The sequence below is a fragment of the Equus quagga genome, chromosome 11 (genome assembly GCF_021613505.1).
Source record: "Equus quagga isolate Etosha38 chromosome 11, UCLA_HA_Equagga_1.0, whole genome shotgun sequence".
NCBI classification, from domain to species: domain Eukaryota; kingdom Metazoa; phylum Chordata; class Mammalia; order Perissodactyla; family Equidae; genus Equus; species Equus quagga.
Window position 1 is genome coordinate 112,809,796 of NC_060277.1, and position 27,470 is coordinate 112,837,265.

General features: G+C 49.6%; 1 protein-coding gene and 1 pseudogene across 3 annotated transcripts; one reads left to right on the top strand and one right to left on the bottom strand.

Annotated features, from left to right (window-relative positions):
- Positions 1–9,632: 9,632 nt before the first annotated feature.
- Positions 9,633–16,679, bottom strand: LOC124247275 (translation machinery-associated protein 16-like; annotated as a pseudogene).
- On the top strand, positions 16,539–26,333 carry ENGASE (endo-beta-N-acetylglucosaminidase). 3 transcript variants are annotated; one of them, XM_046677574.1, is made up of 14 exons: positions 16,539–16,757; positions 18,416–18,483; positions 18,642–18,843; positions 19,853–20,001; positions 20,579–20,736; positions 21,312–21,460; positions 21,793–21,958; positions 22,888–22,991; positions 23,362–23,470; positions 23,679–23,869; positions 24,432–24,580; positions 25,124–25,232; positions 25,562–25,673; positions 25,883–26,333. In XM_046677574.1, the coding sequence occupies exons 1-14, from the start codon at positions 16,678–16,680 to the stop codon at positions 26,300–26,302; spliced, it is 2,166 nt and encodes a 721-aa protein (XP_046533530.1). In that variant the 5' UTR covers positions 16,539–16,677; the 3' UTR covers positions 26,303–26,333. The 3 variants fall into 3 exon arrangements, with proteins under 3 accessions (XP_046533530.1, XP_046533529.1, XP_046533531.1); XM_046677573.1 differs by having other exon boundaries at positions 16,563–16,825; XM_046677575.1 differs by having other exon boundaries at positions 16,708–16,757; positions 18,646–18,843.
- Positions 26,334–27,470: the final 1,137 nt, after the last annotated feature.

The window sequence follows — 27,470 nt, forward strand, 5'->3', positions numbered from 1 at the left end:
GCTCCTTTGGATGTCCCTCACTCTTTGAGCTTGTGCTAGCCCAGGTGCTGGGCGCTGGGGGCATAATGACAAATAGGATATGGTGCCTGCCTTCCAGAGGACTTTTCCAGGATTTTAACTGCAGAGTTACATGGAGGCCAGTCTTCTCAGAAGAACTGCATGCTTGGCACCTAGTTACCTGCTCTCTCTGACTCCCTCTCCAAAGCACTTTATCTTGCATAGGCTCCTTTCCTCAAGTCTTGACCCCAGCTGGTAAGGAATTCGCTAACCGTCCCTTAAAAGACTTGAAAAACTCAGTTGCAATACAAATATTAGTGTTTTAGCAAAAGGACTTAGAAATGGCTGATGACTCAACCAAAGGAAAGAATTGCTTATGTTAGGACTTTCAGAAGTCTTTGTGGCCGGGGTGGGGGCAGTGAGGAAGGCACTCCCCACCCTACAGGGTTAGTGTGTGTGTGTGTGTGTGTGTACGCTCAAGGATAATTTTCTGTAGCGTTCTCTATGGGAACACAATGGCATGATGGCAAGCTGGTTTTACTGGGCCATAGTAACTGGGATAAAATGAGACCTTCTTGTCCAGATCATGAAAAAAACAGAAGGTTACAGAAAATATAACAACTAAAACATGATGCCTTCACATGCAAAAGAGTCAAATTGGACCCTTACCTCACACCATATAAAAAAATTAACCCAAAACAGATCAAAGACCTAACTATAAGAGCTAAAACTATATAATTATTAGAAAAAAGCCAAGGTGTAAATCATCATGACTTTGTATTAGGCAATAATTTTCTAGATATGATGCCAAAAGCAGAAGTAATGAAAGGAAAAACAAATTGGACATCATCAAAATTTAAAATTCTGTGCTTCAAAGGATACCATTAAGAAAGTGAAAAGACAACACAGAATGGAAGAAAATACTTGCAAATCATATATCTGATAAGGGACTAGTATCTAGAATACATAAAGAACTCTTGCAACTCAATAATAAAAAGACAACGCAATTAAAAATGGGCAAAAGATCTCAATAATCATTTCTCCAAAGAAGATATGGAAATGACTGGTAAGCATATGAAAAGATGCTCAACATCGTTAGCCAACAGGGAAATGCAAGTCTAAACCACAGTGAGAAACGACTACACAACTAACTGCACGGCTGTAATCAGCATGACAAGTGTTGGTAAGGATGCAGGGAAATTGGAACCCTCATGCACTACTGGCAGGAATGTAAAATGGTGCAGCCACAGGAAAACAGTCTGTCATTTCCTCAAAATGTTAAACATAGAGCTACAGATGACCCAGCAATTCCACTTATAGGCGTATACCCCAAAGAGATGAAACATATGTCTGCGCAAAAACTTGTAGATAAATGTTCACAGCCGCCTTATTCATAATAAACAAATAAGTGGAAACAACCCTACATCCATCAGCTGATGAATAGATGAACAAAATGTGATCTATACACACAATGGAACAGTATTTAGCAACAAAATGGAATGAAGTACTGATTGATATATGCTATGACGTGGATAAACCTCAACAACATTCTGCTAAGTGAAAGAAGCCGGTTACAAAAGACCACATATTGTATGACTCCATTTTTGTAAAGTGTCCAGAATACGCAAATCCATATCCATGGAGACAGAAAGTAGGTGAGAGGTTTCCAGGGGCTGGGAGTAGGGAGAATGTCAGGAATGGGGAGTGATGGCTAACAGGTACGAGGTTTATTTATTTATTTATTTATTTATTTATTTTGAGGAAGATTAGCCCTGAGCTAACATCTGCTGCCAATCCTCCTCTTTTTGCTGAGGAAGACTGGCCCTGAGCTAACATTCCTGCCCATCTTCCTCTACTTTACCTGTGGGACGCCTACCACAGCGTGGCTTGCCAAGTGGTGCCACGTCCGTACCCAGGATTTGAACTGGTGAACCCTGGGCCGCCGAAGTGGAACGTGTGAACTTAACCACCGTGCCACTGTGCTGGCCCCTATGAAGTTTGTTTTTGGAGTGATGAAAATATTCTAAAATTGATCGTAGTGGTGGTTGTGCAACTCTGAATATGCTAAAAACCATTGAATTGCATACTTTAAATAGGTAAACTGTATAGTATGTAAGTTATATCTCAATAAAGTAGTCATAAAAAACAAACAAAAGACACACACACACACACACTAGAATGCCTTGACCTTCTCTGTTGAGGTCTGGGAAGTCCTGTAGCTCCAGAGGTGCAACCTTCAGAGCCAGTCTCATTATGCCGGGCTTGGCTTAGGATGGGGCAGGGGTCAGTGAGGTGGGATGGGAGTTAGTTCTTCCAAAAGTGTTATTGAACAAGTATTTTGGAATCAACTGATGGTTGAGATCACTTGAATGCAGGAGGCCGACTCAGGTGCCAAGGGAAGCATTCCAGAAGGAATGGCTAATTGAGAACCATGCCTTTCACTCTGAAGTCACTACACAGCTGGAGTAGGGATTGGAAAAGCATGGTGACCTCAAATGCTCCTACCTTGACTGGCCCTGGTAACCCGCTCCTCCTAGGGCGGAATAGAGCAGAGTCCCTTTCTCATTATGCAGACGGCCAGGCGAGGACAAGGAATCTGCACTTTAGAGATTTTCACAAATAGGATTGGAAGTCCATACACTCCAGATAATTTGGAGACCTCCCTGCCTAGAGATAGAGAAAATGTTCCAACAGTTCAATTGAGATAGCCACTAAGTTAGTTGTCCATTCAGTTTGAGATGCTACTTATTAAAAATATCAAACCAGTATGTATTAAATGCTTATCATGTGGGGAAAAAAACTCACAGAATTATCACAATCAAAAATTAAAACAACTACGCTTGCTACATTTGAGGCGATAAAAGAGAAGATTGAGAATTGTGGCAGAAAACTTGAAACTAATAATAATAATAAGGAATCAAATGAAAACTCTAGAAGTGAAAAATAAAACAAGTGAAATGAAGAGCTCAGTGGGTGACTATACCAGCATCTTGTACAGAGCTGAAGAGAAAAATCAGTGAATCAGAAGATAAATCAGAAGAAAATATTCAGCAAGAAACATGCAGAGACAAGAGGATGAAAAACATGGAATAGAGGTTATATCTGTACAGAGGTGACAATGAGAAAGCCCAACATATGTGCAAGTGGAGTCCCAGAAGGAGAAATGAGAGAAAGAATGCAATCTTCAAAGAAAAAATGGCTGAGAATTTCACCAAATTGATGAAAGTCCTTAAGGCACAGATTCAAGAAACCCAGTGAACTCCAAGCAGAATAAATAAAAACAAGTTCACATCCATCACGGCACATGGTGGCAAAACCATTAAAAACCAACAACAGACAATCTTAAAACAGAAATAGGGAAAACTTTTCTCTTTCAAAGTAGCAATAATAAGGACAATTGACCTCTCAACAGAAGGAGTAGAAACCAAAAGACAGTGGGATGGTATATTTAAAGGGCTTAAAAAAATAAAAACTGTCAGTCTAAAGTTCTATTCTCAATGAAAATATAAAAGATAAAGACATTTTCAAGCAAACAGAAGTTGGGAGAATTTGTCACCGGAAAACCTGCACTAAGTGAAAATGATCCCAGAGGGAAGGTAAGGGATGCAGGAACAATTGAGGAGCAAGAAAAATGGTAAATTTGGTGGTAATTCTAAATAAATATTGCCTGTATGAAAAACAATAATGTCTTAGAAAACAATTTGGAAGTTCCCCAAAATTGTCAACAGAGTTACCATATGACTCAGCAATCCCACTCCTAAGTATACACCCAAGAGAAATAAAAACATGCACCCACACAAAAACTTGTACACAAATGCTCACAGCAGCGTTATTCATGACAGCAAAAAAGTGGAGACAACACAAATGTCCATCAACGGATGAATGAATGAATGGAACAGTATTTGGAAATAAAAGGAATGAAGTAGAGATGCTACTACAACATGGATAAACCTCGAAAAAGTTATCCTAAGTGAAAGATGCCAGTCACAAAAAACTCACATACTGTCCAATTCCATTTATGTGAAATGTCCAGAACAGGCAGATCCATAGAGACAGACAGTAGATAGCGGTTGCCTAGGGCTGGGTGCATGTGGGGGGACGACTGGGGAATTACTGCTAATCGCTTTCTTTTTGGAGTGACAGGATGTTCTAAAATTGATTGTGGTGATGATTGCACAACTCTGTGAATATACTAAAAACCATTGAACTGTGCACTTTAAATGGGTGAATTATGTTACACTTGAATTATATCCCGATAAAGCCATTAAAATAAGTAAAGTCATTGTGCTACGTAATGACATTTTGGTCAACGGTGGGCCAAATATCTGACAGTGGTCCTGTAAGGTCAGTACCACGGAGCCTAGGTGTTTAGTGGGCTACACCATTTAGATTTGTATAAGTGCACTCTGAGATGTTCCCACAACAACGAAATCGCCTAATGACACACTCCTCAGAACCTATACCCGTCGTTAAGCAACACATGACTGTAATGTCTTGTGGGGTTTAAAATACATACAGTAAAAATATTCCCAACAACTACGGTATACGTCTGGAGGAGGATTGTGGCAAATTGTATTTTCCGAATATGGTCACAACAATATCTCTCAATCCACATGTTCACCTTATGATGTGACTTTTGACACTTGTCCCACTGAGAGGTGGGTGTCTGTGTTGCCTTCCCTTGAATCTGTGTGGGGCTCTGACTACAAAGGATGTCATCTGACCTCCAAGGCGCGGTCATGAAGGGCAATACAGCTTCTACCTGGCTCTTTCTGAGGCACTTGCTCTTGGAATCCAGCCACCATGCTGTGAGGAAGCCCAAGCAACTCCATGGGACACCCGCATGTAGGTGTACCTGGTGACATTCCTAGCTTGGGTTCCAGTCAACAGCTAGCATCCATTATCAAACATATGAGTGTATAAACATTCAAATAATGCCCGCCTCCAGCCAACAAATCAACCTCAGCCTTTGGCTCTTTCCACCTGAGGCCTCAGACATCATACAACAGAGGCAAGAGGTCCCCTCTGGGCCCTTTCTAAGTCCCTAAACCACAGAATCTGTGAGTATAATAAAACTACTCTTGTTTAATACCACTAGATTTAGGTTGCTTTATTATGCAAAAATAACGGATATAGGGATATATGAAGTTTCAGTGTTCCATAATCCATACATTGTCTTGAAAATAAGTAAAAGTATCAAACAATATTTGACTTTGATAAATGAAGGACATGTAGTATAATCTCTCAAATAACCATTAAATAATAGTAAAAGGGTATATAACAGCCAAGCTAAGGGGGAAGAGGATGAAATAATAAAAGGCATTCCATCAATCTAAAAAGGCAAGAAAGGAGAAAAACAGGAATATTGAGTAGGGAGGAAAGAGCTAAAACTCATTGAAATGGTAGATTTAAAACCAAATATGCTTATGATTATGTTAAATGTAAATAGACTAATTGCTCCAATTAAAAGGCAAAGATCATTATTCTGGGTTGTAAAAAACCCCAACCATGTACCATTTACAAGAGAGTATCTCAAACATAGGAATATAGAAAGATTGAAAGTACAATGATGGAAAGAGAGACTTACCTTGCAAATGTTAACAAAAAGAAAGCTTTATAACTATAATAATACGAAACAAAGTAGACATTAATGCATAAAGCATTACTAGAAACAAAGGCGGTCATTTCATGATGGTTACTTATGCAATTTACCAGGAAGATATAAGGCAAATTCAGTCTGCATGTACCTAATAACACAGCCTCAAAATGCGTAAGGGCAAACAAGGGGAAATAAATAAATGCAAAATCATACTGGGAAATTTTACTACACCTCTCTTAGTAACCGATAGAATAATCATATTTTTTAAAAAATCAATAAATGTATAGAAGATTTGAACAAGATGATGAGAAAATGTAACTTAATAATCATATACAGAACACCGCAGAATATAGTCTTTTCAGGTGAGGATGAACTGCTTTTAAAAATTGACCGTGTTTTGGCCATAAAGCAAGTTTTACTGCAAAGGATTGAATCATACAGAGTATGTTCTCTGAGTACAATTCAACTACACTAAAAGTCAATAACACAAAGTAAATTAAGGTGTCCCAGTACGTTTGGAAGTTAAGGAATAAACTTCTAAAGAACCCATGGATTCAAAAATTAACCACAAGAAAATTTGAAAATATTTTGAAGTTAATTAAAGTGAAAAAAACCACATATTAAACCTTGTGGGACACGCTGAAGCCATGCTTGACGTTCAGGTTTTACTGCAACATTAGAGAAGAAGACAGCCTGAAAAATCAAGGAGATGCGCCAACCTCAAGGAGTTAGGAAAAGAACAACAAATTAAACCCAAAGAAAGACAAAGGAAAGAAACAACAAAGACGAAAGGAAACATTAATGAAATAGGAAAACAAAATAAACGTCATTACAGAAGCTATGGAAATGGAAAATAAGTGAATATTAGAAATAACTCCTTGCTAAAAATTTGAAAAATTGGATTAAATTGACACTTTTCTTTTTTCAAAAACACAACTTCCAATATTAATACAGGAAGAAAAAGAAGATCTGAATGGTCTTAAAAGTATTAAATAGAATCTGTAATCAAACAACTTTCCATGAAATAGACTTCTAGGCTCGGATGGTTTTATGAGTAAACTTTACAAAATATTTATGGAAAAATAACCCTAATCTTGCACAAACTCTTCCAGAAAAGAGAAAAAGGGACTATCTTCCAACTTGTTTTATGAGATGATCATAATCTCGATTCCAAAACCTGATGAGAAAATTGCAAGAAAGGAAAGTGGTCAGTCAACCTCACTTGCAAACATAGGAAGAAAAGTCCTAAACACCATGTTAGCAAACCAAAGCCAGAAGTAACAGGAAAGATAATACATCACAAATTGTTTTTTTTTCCAGAATACAGACTTGGACAACATTGTCAAATCAATGTGTTTTACCACATTAACAGAATAAAGAATAAAAATCGTACCATCATCTCAAGATCTGTAGAAGAAAATGGTTGGTGAAATCCAATGCCCATCTAGGATTGAAACCTCTTGGTGAACTCAGTAGAGCAGAGGATTTCTTTTGCTTAATAAGGCACATCTGCAAAAAACGTACAACAAACATCATAATTCATGGTGAAGTGTTGCAAGCTTTCTCTTGGGAACTGGGGACAAGACCGGGACCCCACCATGACACTTTCATTCAGCATTGATTTGGAGGTCACAGCCAGTGCAGTGAGGAAAGAAAAATAAATAAGATATAAGGAATGTAAAAGAAGAAATAAACCTGCCATTCTTCACAGTTGATATGTTACCCAGAAAATCCCAAAGGATCTCCAGATAGATGATTAGAATGAGAAGTTGATGGATACAAGGTCAATCTATGAGAATCATTGTACCAGCAACAAACAGAAAATGAAATTTAAAAACAAATACTTATTAGTTATCGATTGTTGCATAACAAATCACCTAAAAAACTCAGTAGCTTAAAAAAACCAACCATGTACTATATTTCACGATTCTGTAGGTTGGCTGGGCGGTTCTTCCGCTGGCCTTGTGTGGGGTCCCTCCTCTAGCTGGCATTCCAGCTGGAGCTGGTGGCCTGTATTGGCCTCATTCCTGTGTCTGGGGCCTCCCCTGAAAGGGCTGAGATGTCTGGGCCTCCCTCTGCATGCTCTCTTTCATCTCAGACTTCTTCATAGCATGGCAGTCTTAGCACAGAGGTCGGAGGGGGCAACAGCAGAAAGCCCAGGACCTCCTGAGACCTGTGCTCAGAAGTCACCGGCAGCCACTGTGGCCACATTCCACTGGTCAGCCCAGAGAAGGGGTGGGTAGTGGACTCCACCTTTCGACAGGAGGAGATGAGAAGGATTTTCAGTCTTCTTTAATGGATCAAAGACGCCACTTACAAAGTGTCACTTACTAGGAGTAAATCTAACCATCCATGTGTAAGACCTCAATACAGAGAACTAGAAAATATCATTCACAGAAATGCAAAATCTAAATTCATGGATGGTACATTGGTTCTCACCCTCTGAGAAGCAGATGCCTAGACAGGCTTGGATGTACCTAAGATTGACAGTTAAAAAAGGTTATAACTCAGGAACAGCCAGATGGAAGAGATGCAGAGGGCAAGGTATGGGGATAGGGCACGGAGCTCCCATGTTCTCTCTGGGTGCACCCCCCCCCCCCCCCCCCCCCTGTGTTCAACCCAGAAGTTCTCGGAACCCCAAAGATCAGGGATTTTTATGGAGGCTTCCTTGCACGGGCATGATTGATCAAACCTCTGGCCATCGGTGGTTAACTCAATCTTCAGCCCTTCTCCCCTCCCAGCAGGCGGCCGGCGGGGGTACAGAAGGTGCCAGCTCACTAATCAAGGTTGGTTCCCTAGCAACCAGCTTCCATCCTTAGGGGCTTCCCAGAAGTCACCTCATTAACATATACTCTGGGGTGGCTGAAAGGGGCTTGTTATAGATAACAAAAGACACCTTTACATTCTTTTTTTCTTATGGAAATAAATTTTATTTTTAATTTTCCAAGTAAAAAAGCTGTAACTTTAAATAAATTGTTGACAAGACTTAATTGATATCTTGTTAACCTTATACAGCATTAATGTTTTGTTTTTCTTGAAAAGACTCAAATACACTTGTATTGCATCCTTTAGAAAATAAACTAAAAGATGCTTGCATTTAAAAAGTTCTGTGAAGAACATTCTACCACATGCATGTTTTTCATGATACTTGAAAACTGAGTTATATTTTGTCATTAAAAACTTAGTTATATCATACTTATATTATATGTTATTTATATTATATATTATGTGTCATATTATATGTCATTTTACCTATCTCTTAGAAGAAAAAATAACACAATTGAAATAACTGGCTCACTAATCTTTAGTTCTGTTTCCACAAATAAAACCTATCACTTGGCACAATGAGAAAGCAGAAAATAATACGCAAAACAAGAAGAGCTAAGCTGAAATCAATTATCCCTATCAAAAGATAACAGATTAAGCGTGGGACATCAACATGACAAGAATAGTCACTGTTTATTTTTTTCTACCATTTAACTAAGGCTCAAAGATAATAAAAATAATGTACCATCCATCAGTGTGTATGAATTCCTTATCACATTTTCCCTATTTTATAAGGAAAGGAAATAGGTTTAATGTTTAAGGAAGACTACTGAAATGTTATCACTGAAAGGCAATTTTGCAATCACACTGCTCAAGAAGCATCCAGAGGACCCTTTCAGAAAGCAGGCTGCTGTTCACGCCCCAAATGGAGATTAGTTGATCCTAAGTAAACACGAAGGAAAAAATGAAAACACTTTTTGTCCTCATTCATACTGCTCCCTCCACCCCGGGAATTCAGATTAAATGGATTTTAAAGATCTCTATTTTATTTTATTTCGTTATATCTATTTTAGCAACTTAATGTAAATGAAAAGCAACATTCATTTTTAAATAAAATCATAACACTGTTTTTGAAACTGGACAAAGTGTTCTCCTCATGTAAGAGAATGAGTTCAACAGCAAATTCTTGTAACCAGACAATTATTTACCATAATCAATTCAGGTGTAAATTGAAGCTTTCTCACGTTATTTTCAAGTCAAGCAGAGACAATTAGGCCACTGACGTCATTTCCGCATCCAAGGCGGTTTAAGGCAGAGTCATCTTTCAGTTCCAGTTCCTCTAAATCTTTGTCTACAGTTGTAACAGTTTTCTTCCAGCATTTCTTGGGAAGTGCGTCATTAGCACAAGTTTTTCTCATTGTAGTGCTTGGCAATTTCTTCAGATCAAAATCCTGTTCCCTGAGAGTTTTCAGATTACCTGCATTTACAGCGTCTGGAACCTCAAGGCCGCATGCATCCTTGTATCCTTCATACCCGCTGTTGCTCACGCTCCGTCGTGCGCTTGCTGACTGTCTCCTGGGAACAGCGTGCCCTCCCTGCCTGTCTTTGATGCTGTTATGTAATTCAGTCTGCTCCTGCTCACTGTTGAGTCGATTTAAACACCTGTCAGTTAATTCACAAGCATCTTTCTTTGAATAGCCTACTTTTTGGGGATCAAAATGATTCTGAAACCACTGCAGTTTTTCATCAACAAGGTTGAGACGCAACTCCTCTTCATTCTTCAGCCTTTCATTTTTCTCTTGTCTGTGAGCCTCTCTCATAATTTGATCTGCTTTTCTACTGTATGGATGGATGACTTTTTTCTCCCATCCTACAGTTTTTCCCTTTGGTGCCTTCGGCTGAGTTACATCCTCGAGGCCTCGGGCGACCTCCGCACTCCAGGCCCCGAGCAACCTCACCAACAGCAGCGCAGAAGCTCACCGGGCGACTCCAGCCCAAACACACGGGGGGCCCGAGAAGCTGGGGCAGACCCTACATTCTTATCACCTAGGAAATTTCAAGGGTTTTAGGAGCTCTGTGCCAGAAACAAGACCAAGTATACATTTCCTACTATAAATTACAATATCGCAGAATCCAAAACAGAGTCAAGTATGTCTGGACACTTGATTTTCCAGAAATAATCACTGAAGAGCATGGGGTGAAGACAGCCTTCCCCAAAACCATGAATGAGTGGGGTTGTATCATATGGATGGTACAAAAGAAAACGGCCTCCTCCGTCACATCATAAACAAAAAAGCCAAGGTGAGCAGGAGATCCGAAGGTGAAAGGCACAACAATGAAGCTTCTAGAAAATAACAGATGATGGAGAGTTACCCAACCCTAAGGGACCGGTGACCCACAAGTGGGTCTTTTTGCCCAGAGTTGCTCACGCCAATAGAAGGGGACTGGGGGTTCGGAACAGCAGAGCAGAACCTTTACTTACTGAGCAGTGAATGGAGGAGGCAGAGGTCGTGCTCTAAAACACCTTCTCCCGGAAGGGAAGGTGAGCATGGTCCTCATGGGACGTGAATGCAGAGGGGTCTCCGCGTCACGGCTCAGGGCGGGGGGCATTTGGGGAAGGCACAGGCTTCCTTTCTTGCACGTGGCACCCTTTGCACACATTTCCTTTTGTGCATGGCTCCCCATCGCCGTCTTGGACCTTTCTGGTTTGGACCAGTTCTGCTGTTTGGCCATCTGGCAACGTTCTGCCTTGGTTCCTATAAGAAAGCAAAACTTAAAACAAAGTATTAGACATGGAAAATGTTTCAGGGACTTCCCTGGGTGACAGGAGTACTTCATATTTTCACGACTTTGGGGCAGGGAAGTGTAACCGCCAGCCCTCCGGTATCGGCTCAACTGACCCCATCTCTTATCAACAGAGTGAAGGAGGATTGTCTTTCAGAAAAACTGCAAAGTCACGTAGCCAGGGCATGCGCAAAAGAAGGAATCGTGACCCGAAACGACCTCAGAACCAAAGACCCTCCTCCCCACAGAACCCAAGGACCAGGACAGGATGGAAATTTGAAAGTCGGACTCTTATCAGAAGCTAGGGGTCCATCGTTCAGGAAGATCTGGTGTTCAAATTCCTTCCCCACATCATCAAAAACGTTTAGAACGCCATCATAAACGTTTAGAACCCTGTCATAAATGTTTATAACCTCACCATAAATGCTTGAAGCCTACCAATCAGAGCCTGCCCCACCAGCGTTTCCACGTGCAGCCCGTTCTCCCTAACCTCTTAAATTTTGCCCCAAATCCTGAATCTGGGAATCAGATCTGAGGGCGCACGCCCCCTGTCTCCCTGGACATCCGTCTCGCAGAATAAAAGCTGATTTTTCCCCCAAGGCGGATGCCATAATTAATTGGCTTATTTATGCGCATCGGGCAGAGAACCCCAACTTTGTGCGGTAACAGAAGCACATTTTGAAAAAGACACAAAAGCACTAGTCATAACAGAAAAGGCTGACGAATTCCATCCACTGCAGCAAAGTAAGGACTGCTTTGGAACAGAAATTACAAAGTATTTAGAACTTAATGGGAATGGAAGTGCTACATGGCCAGCCCTGTGGGAGGCAGGGAAAATCACTCTCAGAGAGAAGTGGGTCCCCTCCACTGTATTCACGTGAAAACAAGAAAGGCTTAAAAATAAGTGAACCAACTGTCCACTTCTGAAAGCAGAAAAAGAACAACAAAATAAATCCAAAGAAAATAACAGGAAAGAAAATAAAAGTGGAGATAGTGAAATAGAAAACAAACAAAAAAATAGAACAGAATCAAGAGCGTGTGTTTTGAAAAGACTAATAAAATAGACAGTCCTTCAGCAAAAAGCACCAAGAAAACAAGAAAGAAGACACAAATAAACAACATCAGAATTAAAGAGAGGGCAGAACCAAGAAATTAAAAACTGTGATTAGGAAAGACTTAATACTCCACATTTGAAAACCTCAATGAAATGGACACTTTTCTAGGAAAACATTTATTAGCAAAGTTGGCTGGGGAAGAAAGAGAAAAATCTGAATAGGTCAATAACCAAAAAGGAAGATGAAATATTAAAGACCTATCCCCAAAGGGTATCTGGAAGTTGGATAATAAGAAACAGACACAACTAAACTGAACAATTATTAGCTAAAAATGCAGGAGAATATCTTTGTGACCTTGAAGTCGGGATGGTCCTCCTAAACAGGAGAAAACAGCAAAGCCATAAAGGACGACGTTAACAAATGTGACCATATCGAAATCTAAAACACCTATGCCACAAAGTCTTTGAGAATTCCAAGAACAGCACACACATGTGCTCCATTTCTGTGTATGAGGCAGAATATGATTATCCAGAATGTGACAGCCTCCTACACATCACAGCAGAAATGTGCAAAGGCCCCAAAAGGACTGACTCAAGAAATAACTCCTTCCCAAACGGCTGAGCAATACCAAGAGCTGTGCAACTTCAAGTGAAAACAATAGCGAGACACCTGCGTGCACCCAGCAGGTGAGCAACAGTCCTAAAGTTCCATGATATCAATGTCTGAGAGGTTGTGGGGCAACCCATACTGACCCCCACCCTGCTGGGGAGAATGTCAATGGTGGGGCCGCTTTGCACAACAGTTTATGAGTGAAAATGTCCGTGCTGTTACTGTGAGCAACTCTACTTGCATGTTTTTATCTGAAAAAGAAAAAAACATACAGTATGTGTGTCCTTGAAGGTTTATACAATGTTTATTTTAACATTTAAAAAATAATTGTAGTTTGCTATGTAAATGTCCACTGATGGGTATACAGGTAAGTAGAATATATGTGTTAAAATGGTAGCGTATTAAGTAACAGTCAAAATGAACAAATTAGAGCTATATAAATCAACGTGGCTTGGTTTCAAAAATATTGCTGGGTGAAAAAAACAAGATACAGAATAATGTGTACAACACGACCCCACGTTCATAAAACACAAACAACATAATACAGTTGCACCGTACATACAGGTGCATAAAAGTATTCTAAGACATCTGGAAGGATACAGGCCATCCTGACAGCATTGATGGAATATTGAGGGGTCTCCGGAGGACAGGGGGAGGCAAGGAAACCGGGAGGAGTGTGGATTAAAGGGAACATTAATTTTATTTGCAATGCTTTAAATTTTTAAAAGGAGAAGATGAATGCAATGTTCATGTAATTATAACAATAATAATATGGGGACCCAGTAAGGGCAGGCATCCCAGGTTTGCCATCTTATCTCGGAGGGAGAACTCTGTAAAAGGGAGCAACAGTCAAAAGACTTTAATGTGATTTTTATTCATGCCCCAGCTGGTCTGAGGCGTCTATCTGAATAGAGGGAAAGCAGGGTTTATCACAGAAGGATTGCAATGAGAAAGAATAAGCTAACAAGATTTTGCAGAAAAAGGATAATAGCCTTGCAAAGCAGGCTATTGTTTAGAGAGGTTTTTCTAAATTCCTGTATCCCCCCGCCATAAATTCAGCGACTGTAATAAATACCCAAGTAGTATTGGCTTAAATCAGACAGAAGTTTATTTTCCTTACAGAGGAGTCCGGACACAAGCAGTCCAGGGCAATACTGTGGTCTGTGCTATCGGGGACCCAGGCCCCTTCCCCCATGTTGCTCTGTGTCCTCCACATGTGGCTTCCATCTAATGGTCTCAGATGGCGGCTGTAGTTCCCACCATCACATCCTCACACCCACCTGGCAGCTAGCAGGAAGCAGGGAAGAAGTGGAGGGCCTGCCCCTGTGTTTTGCAGGCACAACCAGATTACGCACATCACTTCCACTCTCGTCTGGAAACCAGAACTTGCTCCCACGGCCCCTCTAAGCTGTAAGGGCTGCTGGGGAATGTTGTCTTTATCTGGGCAGCCATACAGCCAGCTGACACACAGGGCTTCTACTTCTAAAGGACACGGGGAGGAAAGAAGGGATGCGGGGGACAAGGAGTTCCTGCCACACCCTTCTGCATATCAACAACCAAGCCTGTGGAACAGGTCCTGTCCACTCACCTGATTCTGGTTTCTGGCCCCAGGACATTGTGGGACGCCACAGGGAGAGGGGGAAGGAGGGCAAAGCAGGCAGATGTGAACCTAGGTCTCCCACGGCGGGCCTGGCAGAGGGGTGGGGGCAGCAGCCAGCACAGGTAACATGAGGCCACTCCGCAACACCAAGCTGGTGGCTCAGGATGGTCAGGTAGGGAAGGTCCCCAGGCTCAGCTTTCCTGAGCCAGCCTGGCTTCCTGTGCTGGTGTGGATGGAGCAAAGGACAACTGAGGGCCCACCAGGAGGCATCAGAGGAGCCCCATAGCAGGCCAGGGTGGCTCTGCAGCAATGCCACAGTGCAGATTCACAGGTAGGGCTGCCAGACTAGCAAATACAGGATCCTAGCTCATTACGAATTTCAGACAAATGAGAAATTATTTTTTAGTATAGGAATATCTCATGTTCTATTTATTTGTTTATCTGTAATTCAAATTGAACTGGATGTCCTGTATTTTATATGGAAATCCTACAAGGTTAGGGTTTTAGGGGTCCAGCCAGGCCTCAGCCGGGTCTGGAGCCCCAGCGGGGACCAGTGTGAGCTCAAGACAGACATGGGACCTCCAGGCTCATCTTGACCCACAGAGAGACCAGGAACCACGTGGGCCTGCAGGGCAGGCAGCAAGCTGGGGCTAACAAGATCCGACTCTTCCCTGGCCCCGGGGTGGGGGTGGGGGCAGGGGCTGCCCCCGCTCCAGACTAGAGGCCAATGCTGCAGAGAGGAGAAGAGAAGGGAGGCTGAGACATATTTTTCCCCAGAGACTCAGCATCACCCAAGTGCTGTTTAAAGTGTCTCCAAGAACTAGGTTTTCATCTTAGGAGAAAAAGTTTATTAATTTTTACTGCTAACAGGCAAGCGAGGACGTGGGACCACCTGGTTAAATGTAGACCAAATAGTCCACATCTTGGGTGCTCACCCAAGCACAGTATAGTGAGCATGTGACCCTACTCCCCTTCTCACTGCAAACTTCCCAGGGCTTTGCAATCTCTGTCCTTCCTGTGGATCACCGTTGTCTGCTCCCAAGTGACCTGTCCCCCTTGCAGCATGGCCAGGGCCCATAATCCACAGCCTTAGCGTCGTCCTCACTCTCAGGGTTTATGGAAGCTTGGCGACTCAGAAAGTTCAAAGTCTGCAACTGTAACAAAGAGGCCCTCTCAGCTTGGCTGGGCAGCAGGTGCAGTCCAGCACCGAATACTCCCAGCTGCACACAGGGGTGGTGGGGGCTGGGAGAGGAGAGCCTCAGGCTGGCCCAAACATGGCCCTGTGTGGCCACCTTGAGTCCCGCCTCCCAGGCCCTTCTCCTCCAACTTCTGTTTCTCCCTGCTCCTCAGGCCTCCATTCTATCATGTGTACTGCTAACTTCTCTGTGGCCAAGATGCTGGGGAGGTGTCATCTCTGAGATACCTACAGGCCCTGTGTGTTGAGGGCCCTGCAGTTACCGTAGAGTGCAGATTTTGGGGTGCAGAAAAACATCTGTGTTTTAATGGAAAACTGTGCGTTGCCTACACACCGCACATCCTTGTTCTGATTCTAGCTGTTCAGAAAGTTGTCTTTTTTGCAGCTCTTTGTAAGTTTAAGCTACTGATGGACATTTAAATCGTCTTGTCCAGCAGGAGTTTCAACAATCCCCACCCCACCCCCTACCCTGAGGACAAACTAGTTCTGCCCCATTTACACATTTATTTCAATATCCCTGATGTATAGGTGGGTCTCTTTTTCGATTGTCTTTTGGTTCTAACACCTGTCTGGTTCCTTCGCTGATTAATGAGTAAACGTCTTTAGCACCTGTCCTTACCTGAATGAGATTTACGATTTCACCTTTTTCTGAAAATCATCCCTGAATAGGGTTTACACGATCTCAGCTCAGATCTCACATCTGCAGTTTACTGACTTTGTCAGATGGCGTAATCTCTCCGAGATGAACCCCCACTCGCGCCCGAAAAACCAGGTTCCTAGGAGCGTTCCGGAACCCTGGGCTCAGACCCAGGCCCCGCCCCTCGCCGCGGCCCCGCCCTCTTGAGGCCCCGCCCCACCAGGCCCCGCCCCCAGCCCTTCCTCCGGCTACAAAGTCCGGGCTGCAGCGCCGCGGGCCCAGAGCGCGCACCGAGTCCTGCTGGGCCGGGTCGGGGCCGGGCAGCGGCGCCGCGCAGCCCCCATTGGCCGGCGGGCGGTGGCGGGGGCGGGCCCAGGCCTGCGATTGGTCGGCGGCGGGGCCGAGAGCGGCGGCGGCGGCTGGCTCGGCGGCGCCATGGAGGCGGCCGGAGCTGTGACCCGGGTGGCCGCATGGCGGCGGGAGCGGCGGCCGGGCCGGCGGCGGCCGCGGAGAAGGTGGGCGAGAGGCCGGGCGGGCAAAACCGGAGGCCCCAGCCCCGCGGCGGGCCGTCGGGCCGGAGTCGGTGGGTGCCTGGTCCGGGTCGCGGGGTGCGGGCGGGCTCGGGGCGCAGGACCTTGGTTCCCGGGCCCCTACGCCCGCTGTCCGCCGCGGGTCCTGCCCGAGCCAGTGCGCCCGCCCCTGCCGGCAGCCAGCCCTTCCCCAGGAGAGACCCCCGCCCGGCACTGGGCGCCGGAGGGGGTCTCGGAACCGGGGTGGGACCCCAGAGCGCCGGGTGCGGGGATGGTGGTGGTTGGTGGTGGTCTGCGCATCCTGGCGTGTGGGCAGGAAGCCGCGGCCTCCTCACCTGTGAAATGGGTTGATAATGCCACCTCTCTCCCCGGGCCTTCGGTCTACGCAGGGGATCCTAGCGTGCCATTTGTAATTGCTGAGTGGGGGCCAGCTGGTGTAATTAGGGTTATTCCTGTCCCTGCTGGACCAGAAGTGGGTGGCGCCTGGAGCGGGGACATCTGAACTGGGTCTTCAGGAGGAGGCAGATTTCAGCAGATGGAGAGTGGGGAGAAGGGTGTTCTAGTTTGAGGGAACAGAATGGGCAAAAGCACAGAGGCATATAAGAGAGGAACATGCCCTTCAAGGCTGGGCTTCCTTCCTTGTCGGGACATTTGCTCACCTGGGGGAAGTTAGGAGGACAGATGTGGCCTTCTGGAAACAGCATCCTTAGCTTTGTTTTTAAACCCAAAGAGTGAGACTGGTCCAGTTCAGACTGGACAAGAGTGGGAAGCAAGTGGTCCCTGGCTGTTGGGGAAGAGTGGAGTGGTGGAGTGAAATTCGAAAAGGAGCATTTTCCATGGCCCTTCCACCTTAGTCTGTCATCCCTGCCACCCCTGGCCGTCATTAGCCAGGTTCCAAAGGTTTCGGGTGTGGCGGATCCTAAAGAGGGAGCTTTGCCCACAGGTGTCTGGTGGAAGTGGGGTGTTGGCAGATGATACCCCCTTTAACCAAGAAGTGGCCTCGGACATTGGTAGCTTCAGAGCATGTCACCTTTGAAGCCCATGACCGATAAGTGGCAGCTGCGCTGTCTTCTCACTGCTCTAAATAATAGTAATAATTAAAAAAAAAAGCTGTTTAATTTAGATTTATCCAGGGTCTTCCACCATAACATACCAAAGGGGCTCTACTCCCCACAACAGCCCTCCAGCTGGGGGTCAGCGAGGGCTCCATGGAGCACAGTTAGGGAAATGTGGACTGTAGCGAAAGCTTGGCCCCTGCTCCCTTAGGCCCTTAAACCTTCTAGTTCTTTGAGTTTTCCTGCCCCTTGCACGTGGCAAAACCTGTGAAGTATATATCTTTGGTCTCTGCAGGGTGATACCTTGTGGCTGTTTTAGGGGGTAGGGGGTGTATTCCTAACAAGAGGGTAGAGGTGGTTTGTGTGTCCGAGCAGAGGCTCAGCTCTGGCTGACACGGGCTGCTGCCGAAGACGGGCGCCTGCCAGCCTCTTTGACTTGATCCATGTTCCCGTAGTTTGCATTAAAAAATGCAAGCCAGAGCATACCTCCCCCTGCACGTCCAGATGGGGCCTAGTTTATTCACTTTTAGCTGTTCTTTTTCTTTACCTTTTTATTTAGAAAAACTTTTAAACTCCCTCTTTGCTTAGAATCGAGGAGGAGCAAGAAGAGGCAGTCTTCCGTCAGGTGGTCAGTTTTAGCCCGGAGCCTTTGCCAGGTGAGGACGGAGGCTCTGCAGCCTGTCTCCGCGTTCACTCTTCAGGCTTCTGTCCGGGACCGCTCCTTCCCCTCTCATCCCCTCTCGGTTACTGTCGGAGCATTTCTGTTAATCCCCAGATTTCTGGTAATTCCTCACTGTTTCCCTCCTCTGACCAGGTAGATATTATGACAAGGACACCACCAAGCCCATCAGCTTTTACTTGTCTTCCCTGGAGGAGCTCTTGGCATGGACGCCCAATGTGGAGGACGGCTTCAACGTGGCCTTGCAGCCCTCCGAGTGTCGCCAGCCCCCTCTGAGCAGCCGCAGGCCCCGGACATTGTTGTGCCATGACATGATGGGCGGGTACCTGGATGACAAGTGAGCACATCGCCTAACCCTTATTTTGTCACTTGTTTTCCTTTGGTGGGGGTGGGGAGAGTGCTGTGTGCGGAAACACTGGCTGGAGATGGGACGCGGGACTGGGTGACCCCTAATGGGGAGAGGGGCTCAGGCCTCTGCTTTGTCTGTAAGGGTTTGGTGGTAGTGGGTGCGTCCTTCCGCTCTGAGACCCTCTGACTCCGAGGCCTGCCTGCACTTGAACTCTGGTAGATTGGGGAGGGCGTGGTGTCAGGGCACCTTCATCTGGCTGCCTGGCCTAGAGACTTGTGCTTCCCTGATTTCTGTTCCTCACCTTCCCCGCTTAAGCTCTGATTCTGTGTTCGGGCCGTTGGCTCTGGCTTCTGATGCTCAGAGTTGTTACACGCCGCCTCCCGCTCCCAGCCAGGGGCGTATCCGCCGGAGTTGCTGTGGAGTCAGATTAGAGATTTTAAACGTCCATAAAACAGTCTTGGCTACGATGATCGATGTCGTCGTGTGTGGGTTGATGGCTTGAGTCAGAGCTGGCGGCCAAAGCACAAACGGACAGGTTTTGAAATGTTAGTGCCGCTCCTGTGGTTATCACCCCAGCCTTCCATGCAGGACACTGTGTCCCGGAGGAACGGCTTACCTCTGAATAGAACGGGGAAGCCGAGACAGGGAGCTTTTACATGCGCCCATCTGTTTCTCTTTCCTTCCGTCCTTTGTTTGTCTGTGCATTGAGGCTAAAAATGCCCCGTCTGGCCAGATCCAGTAGCGAAGGCCTGCACGACCTGTGAAAATGTGTCCGTTAGGCTAATCCTTTCACTGTGAGGACTGTGGCGCAGTCCTGCTTCTCGCTCTGGTATCTTCACAGTGCCTGGTCCACAGCAAGCTTTCGGTTAGTGCCGACTGAAGGGAACTGACGGGAAACTTGACCTGGGCTGCTCTGTTTTCACTTTGAGGTCACTGTGTCCTTATTCTGTTTCCTGGGTCCTCACTTCCTCCTGGTTTTGTTTGTTTCTTTGCTCAGGTTTATTCAGGGCACGGCAGTGCACAATCCTTACTCCTTCTACCACTGGCAGTACATTGACATCTTTGTGTACTTCAGCCATCACACCGTCACCATCCCCCCGGTGGGCTGGACCAATGCCGCCCACAGGCACGGAGTCTGTGTGCTGGGTAAGAGCCGGGGACTGGCCTCCGTCTGACTCGGGCAGACGTGGCACACCTGCCAGGGGACCCAGGGGTTAAACGGCTCGGGCCTGGTCTGCTGCTTAGTGAGCAGAGCTCCTCACCTGGGGGCTGCCTGGATGTGTTTGGACAGGTGTAGGCAAACTCTTTCTGGAAAGGACCAGATAGTAAATATTTCCAGCTTTGCAGGCCCTTGGGTGGCTGTTGTAACTGCTAGTGAGACAAGAGCAGCCACGGACAATAGGCGAATAAATGGTGTGGCTGTGTTCCAGTGAACCTGTATGTACAGAAACAGGTGGTGGCTGGACGTGGCCCACAGGCCGTGGGCGGCTGACCCCGGGTAGAGAAGTGCTCCTCAAGCCCCCGCCTGCATGCGAGTCATTGCTGGACCCCACTGCAGTGTCTGGCTCACTAGATATCTACGGATGGGGCCCGAGAATTCAAGTTGTCTAGCAAGTTTGTGGGCGATACCTGTGCCGCTGGTGCAGGAGCCACACTTTGCGAGCTGCTGGGTCGGAGGGAGAATGAGGCCATGCCTGACCTTGTTTCTCTCCTGTCCTGGCAGGGACTTTCATCACCGAGTGGATAGCAGGTGGGCAGCTCTGTGAAGCCTTCCTGGCCGGGGACGAGCACTCCTACCAGGTGGTGGCTGACCAGCTGGTCTCGCTTGCCCGGTTTTTCCGATTTGATGGCTGGCTGATCAACATTGAGAACTCGCTGAGTGTGAGCAGGCCTTTCTCCCGGCGCTCGCCCCGCCCCGCCCCTGCTGCCATGCAGGGTCCCTCCGCTGCCATCCTCAGCCTCCTCTCGGCTTGGGCTGGGCCGGCTCCCTTACAGCAGCAGGAGCCACTTCCTGCTTCCCAGTTAGAGCCAGCTCAGACGTCTCTGTCACTTCACAGCGAGACGGAACCTCCTCCAGCACTGTGTCCAGAGACCGTGCTGGGCTGAGCTTTGCTTCTCTGGCTCTTTCAGGGTGACACCTGTCCTTCCCCATGTTTGTGCTGTGCTTGGGCTGCGTGTGTGGCTTCCTTCTCATGCCGCCTCCCCACTCGTGGCATCTGTCTTCTCCTGGTTGCTGTGCCTGTGCCCTTCTGGCTTCAGAGGGGAATCGAAGTCACACGGGCTCTGGCTGACCCTCCGCTCGGTGGCCGTGGGGTTGAGGGGCTTCTGGGACCATGGCTTTTTTGGTGGGTCTCTTTGCTCCTGGGATTAAGTGTCCTGCTGTCCTGAGCCTGGCACTTCTCAACACAGACCTCTCTGGGCCTCACCGAGGGTCCTGTCTTCGTCCCTCTCCGCAGCTGGCCGCAGTGGGGAACATGCCCCGTTTCCTCCGGTACCTGACCACTCAGCTACACCAGCATGTTCCGAGGGGCTTGGTTCTCTGGTATGACAGCGTGGTGAGCAGCGGGCAGCTCAAATGGCAGAATGAACTGAACGAGCACAACAGGTGGGTCTGCAGGGCCGGCCGGCCGGCCCTCTGGGCAGAGAGGGCGGGAGCCCTGTCTGTCTCCTGAGCATTGCATGGCCGATGGCCTTGGGTGGACAGAGGAGGAGGCAGCGTTATCGCACAGCGTGATGTCAGCAGGTAGAATTGGTGCTCTGTCGCCCGTTGCTCTGGGCTCTCCCTCTCCGGGAGCAGCCTGTTCTGGGTCCTGGAGGCAGCCCATAGTCTGTCGGTTATGAGTGGATGCTGGGTGGGGGGAGGGAGGCTGGGGTTGCAGGGCGGGTGACCCTGAGCCCCTGGTCTGGTCCTCATGGCCGGTCCTTGCTGCCTCCTAGGGTTTTCTTCGATTCCTGTGACGGCTTCTTCACCAACTACAACTGGCGGGAGGAGCATCTGGAGCGGATGCTGGCGCTGGCCGGGGGGCGCCTGGCCGATGTGTACGTGGGCGTCGACGTGTTCGCCCGGGGGAACGTCTTAGGGGGTCGATTTGACACGGACAAGGTGGGCAGTGCGGCCTGCGTGCCTGGCTTTGTGGCAGATCTTTTCTTCCCATCTGCACCCTCAGGGGAAAGAGAGGTGGCAGTTATTCTTGCCAGAATGGGGAAACTGAGGCACTGAGAAATGTCGGTGACCTGCCCTAAGGCTAAGCAGTGCCCCGAAATCTTAACTTCCAGCCCGTTTCTAGCCAGAGGGTCCTTCTTGTGTTGGTGTTGGAGGATGGGGTGCCTGTTGGACTGCCGGTCTCTAGGGGCTCTTCCTCCCTCAGGCTGCATGCCTCGAAGGCCCTGAGCTCGCAGTTCCCGCCACCAGGCTGGCTCGGGGGCAGCACTTTCTTTCACGGGCAGCTCAGGGCTGAGGACCGAGTAAACACCCCAAGCTTTGGAAATGAGCGAGGTTTTCCTGGTGAGGCCAGTTGTGCTGGCAGTGCTGGCAGTGAGAAAAGAGGAAGGGGTACAGGCGCTGCCCCACATGGTGTAGGATGAAGAGGGGTTCGGCTGTCCCGGTGCCACGGGACGTTCTTACTCCTTAGTTAAGCTTTAAGTGAATAAATTAGTCCGATAACTGAAGATCCTCTCCACCCCTGTGAGTCTGATGCTGTAACAAGAGGTGTAGTGAGAGAGACCCGTGCATCCTGAGAGGGGCCCCCACCTCCCTCCCCGCCCCCTCCCCCAGCAGACCCCTGCCCACTTGGACATCTCCCTGAGCTCTTCTCCCCACCGCCATCACGCCCTCTTCAGGTTGGCTGTGGAACTACAGGGGATGAATCCTAAAAGCCCTAAGTGGAGTTGAGAGGGAGTAGTTGCCAGCTCCAGCCTCCCCTTTCCAGGCTGGCCCCCGAGAGCACCCAGGTCTGTGTCTGGGTGCTGGTGGGTCCTGACGTGTCCAGCATTGCTCGGGGTGGGGCGTCTCCCTGACTGCTGTCTCCCTAGTCCCTGGAGCTGATCCGGAAGCATGGGTTCTCGGCGGCTCTCTTTGCTCCTGGCTGGGTGTACGAGTGTCTGGAGAAGAAGGATTTCTTCCAGAACCAGGACAAGTGAGTCCTGCCCGTCCCAGGGGCTGAGTGTAGGCTCATGGCGGCGGGTCTCAGGCAGTTTCTCTGCTTCCTGCGGTAGCTCAGGACTTGCTCTCCAGTGAGCTTTCCAGGGGTGGTCACGGCAGGACCAGGGGCTTGGCCACCTTGGCTGCTTCCGGGTGGGGGGTCCTGGAGACCAGTTCAACAGGAAGGACGGAGGTTGGGGATCCCGAGGGACCACTCCCACAGCCTTGCATCTCCTGCACGTCCATAGTTGGGGAGCTGCAGTCATGCTGGAGGGGATGCAGGAAAGCCCCGAGAACGAGTTCAAGGGGCGTTGAGGCCCCGTTACTCCGGATGAGAGCCACTGCCTCCACGTGTCTCTCTGCAGGTTCTGGAGTTTGCTGGAACGCTATCTGCCCACGCACAGCATCTGTTCCTTGCCCTTTGTCACCTCTTTCTGCCTGGGCATGGGGACTCGGAGAGTCTGCTATGGCCAGGTGTGTGGCTCTCTATGCTGGGTGACCAGGGCAGTGGGGTTCCTGGTTGTCTGTGGCATGGCACATAGCTGCCTTCTCCGTGTCTTCGAGCCTCAGCTGGGAGAGGTGGGAGGGGCCTTGGGGTGCGTGAAGGGCAATGATGGCAGCTCGTCTGCGTGCCCTGTGCTGTCTGCCCCCACCCCGCCTCTGATCCTCTCTTTTCCTTCAGGAGGAGGCGGTGGGGCCCTGGTACCACCCCAGCGCCCAGGAAATCCAGCCCCTCTTTGGAGAGCACAGGCTGGAAGGGGCCAGACGGGGCTGGGTGAAGACCCACTGTTGCCTGGCGGATGCCTGGAACGGGGGCAGCTCCCTGCTCATCCGGGGGGCGATTCCACGTGAGGTTGGAGATGTGGCTGTGAGGTAGGTGAGTGAGTGGAGATGAGACGTGGGGGCTCAGCGTCTCCCATCGTCCATGTCGATCGTTGAACTGGACAGATGGGCAGCGGAGGCCAGAATGAGGACCGAGGACAGAACTGAGATTTTTTTTTATTGTGGTAAAGAACACATAATACAATTTACCATCTTAACCGTTTTTGAGTGTACAGTACGGTAGCATTAACTGTCTGCACACTGCTGGGCAGCCAATCTCCAGAACTTTTTCATCTTGGGAAATGGAACTATCCCCATTGACCAACTCCCACCCCCTCCCCCTCCCCCTCCCCAGCCGTGGCCCCCCGCGCTCCACCTTCTGTCTCAGAGTCTGACTCCTTTAGGTTCTTCCTACACGGGGAGCCTATAGTATTTCAGAGCCGAGACTTTTCAGCTGTGAAAGGGTCTGGCCTCGGGGGAGGGCTGTGCCCAGCGGTGAGCAGGACTGCACGGTCCCACTCCTGGAGGGCGAGGCTGGCGGCCGCACCTGGAGCCGGCTCGGGGTCTCGGCAGGCTTTCTCGGGGGCCTCTCATCTCGACCTTCCTCCTCCAGGTTATTCTCCCTGCAGGTCCCTGTGCCGCCCAGAATCTTCCTGTCCATGGTGTACAAGCTCGAAGGGCCTTCGGATGTCGGGGTGGCCCTGGAGCTCACCACAGGGAGTGTGGGCAGCTGTCACATCGGTGGCATCTCAGCCTTGAACGGTGAGGGGATGGGGTCGGCTCCTGCCTCTCCTTGCAGGTCTCTCTCTTCTCAGAGGCAGCTCGGGGAAGAGGAGTCTAGCAGGGTGCCTGGGGTGTGGGGAGCTGCCGTGGGCAGCGTTGGCAGATCCTGCCTCTGCTCTTGTTGGCGCCATTGGGGTCCAGGCCCGGACAGAGAGGTTCATCTCTCAGCCGACACCTCTGGCCCCTGTTGGGCAGCACAGCGTGCTGTGTGGGTTGGACGTGTGCTCCCGCAGGACTCAGGGCTGGGCCTCCTGCCGGCCATGGCACCGAGAGGGGGGGTGTCTGAGGGCGGGGGCAAAGCCAGGAGAGTTAGGCCAAGTCCAGTCCTGGACATCCATCTGCATGCTTTCTCCCCTCCACCCCCTCCTCTTTCCCCTGGGGCCTCAGCCCGTCCTGGCAGGTCACAGCGCTGGGGCCACAGGGAGTCTTGCTGGCCCCCAGGGCTCCCTGTTCAGTGGACACCTGCCGGTGTGGTTTCCTTTGGCTTCTCCTCTTTCTCAAGTCCCATGTTTCCTCCTCCAGCAGAAACAAGCTCACGGTACAGCCCCCGGCCCCTCCGGGTGCCCCCTGCCAAGCTGGCTAGATGGGTGGGCCACTGCGGCCAGCAGCTCCGCGGGGGCTGGATCCAGCGGTGAGCCGCTCTCCTTCCTCTTGCGTCCCCGGCAGGGCATGGCCACGCTAGGGTGGGGACTTGAGGAGTGAGGGGCCCTCTCTGTTAAGAAGCCCCAGAACTGGAGGGATGGACGGGCCCTGGGGCGACCCCTGGGTTTCAGGCAGCTCCACAACATAAGCCAGGACGCTCGCTGCGAGCCGTCACAGTCACACCTTAGGTCTAGGGTTTCCTGCTCACCACCGGGTCCGCTGGAACTCCCTTACTGCCACGGCATGGGGCCTCCCAGCAGCCAGCCTTGAAGGCAGCGAGCTGAGGCCCCTTGTGACCGGCCTCTGTTCGCCCCCCAGCTGCTACGAGGTGAGCCTGCGCGGCTGCCTCCTGCAGGACCTCTTTGTTCGTTTCTCACGGCTTCCGGGCAGCCAGGAGGAGGACTTCGTCTGTCGCCTTGGAGAAATCCAGGTGAGGCATCCCGGGTGCCTTGCTGGGGCTCAGGCTGAGGTGTCTGTCCCGTTGTAGAAGAGGTGGAATGTGGCCCCAAGCTGACCACCTCCTGCCTCCCCTGGGTCAGAGGAGAGTTGGGTGGGGGTCCTGGGGAGTGGGACCACGCGGGGCAGGCACCGAGAACTCCCTGGGCCCTCCCGGCTGTGCTGAGTTCTGTCTCCTGGCAGGTGGTGGACGCCGGCAGCCTGCTGAAGCCTCTGCCGCGGGTGCAGGCGGTCACTGTCTCCCACTTGCGCTGGCAGCAGGCTGCCTCTGAGGGCGAGGGCCACCCTGCCGGCCTCCAGCTCAGCTGTACTCTGCACTGGTCCTACCTGCTCTCCCACGTCCGATGCTTCCGGGTCCACTGCTGCAGAGGGACAGCCGGCTGCTCTGCTGGCGGGGGGCCGCCGGGGCCCGAGAAGCCCACGCTCCTGGGCCTGGCTTTTGTCAACCAGTATCGGATAGTGGACCTGGCAGTGGCAGCCATAGGGCCCGGCCAGGATGGCCGTGTGGAGTTCCTCGTGGAGCCTGTCCCCAAGGAGGGGTTTCTGGTGCCGCAGGCCGAGTGGGGCAGGGCGGCCATGCTCTACTCCATGCCTGCCTCGTGACTGGACATTAAAGCCCGTCTTCCCACCTCAAGTCCGAGGCTGCTTCCTTGCTGGGCCGTGATGTGTGCAGGCAGCAGTGGGGAGACCCGGGTTCCCAGGGCTGGGGCAGGGACCACGGGACCCCAGGAGGATGCGGGCAGTGGCATCTTCATGGGGGGCATTGGTATAGGAAAACCACAAAGTCGGTTGATAATTCCCTGAGGTGAACGGACCCCTCCCATTTTTGTCTGCACCCTCTCCATGGTATATAGTTCCCAGGTAAAAGTGAAACCATTTGGGAAAGTTTAGTGCAGAAAATTCCATGAAAGACATTTCCTAGTAAGCTGAAAGATGCCGATGCTGAGAATGGTGTGGGTCCAAGGGTGTGGACTGAGAGCAGAGGCCCCGAGGGGGTGGGCGCAGGAATGACGGGCGCCTGCAGGGGCCAGGCAGTGTTGCTTCATAGGAGCGGGAGCCAGGGCCAGGCTGCTGCCAGGTTGCACCTCCGCCCGGGCAGGCGGGCGGGCCGCCACGGTCTAGCCCACCTGATGCTGCGGCTTCCCAGGGCCCTGTGCCCTGCCGCGTGTCTTTGGGGTCATGGGTATGGGGCGAAGCTTGCACCGGGCAGTCTGTGTGCCTCGGCCCTGCCTCTACGCTCGGGCAGCAGGAGGCCTGGCTGGCCCAGGAAGGCCCTTGGGCTGCAGCCCGGCCCACTGCCTTGGGGGAGAGCTGGGCTGGCGTCCCTTCTCGCCGCCCCTCCTCAGCCTCTCCCAGCGCAGGTGCTGCGGGGCCTACCCGCTGCCGTCGCCTTCCTCTCTTGCTTCCTTTTCTCTCTTCTAGCACCTCCCTTCTTCCCCGGTCCATACTCAGGCTGGCCCGTGGCTCTCTGGGGAGGAGAGGTGGGTAAGCGGGCTGGAGGCGGCTTCTCCAGCCGCACAGCTCTGGTGTTGACACCTGGGCCACTGGTGGCTTCCCGGGGTTGGGTCTCGACCACACAGCCTTGGGTAATGCTGCTCTCCTCCAGGCCCGAGTGGTGTCTGCTGTGATCTTTGGACAGCCTTAGAAGCCTGAAGTCCCTTGTTCTTGGGGTCTCTCACCCCCAGGTCTCAGAGGCCAGTATGGGGATTCCTTTCCCATTCCTCTTTTCCTCCACCTGTGCTACGAGATGTGAGGGGGCCCTGAGGGCAGG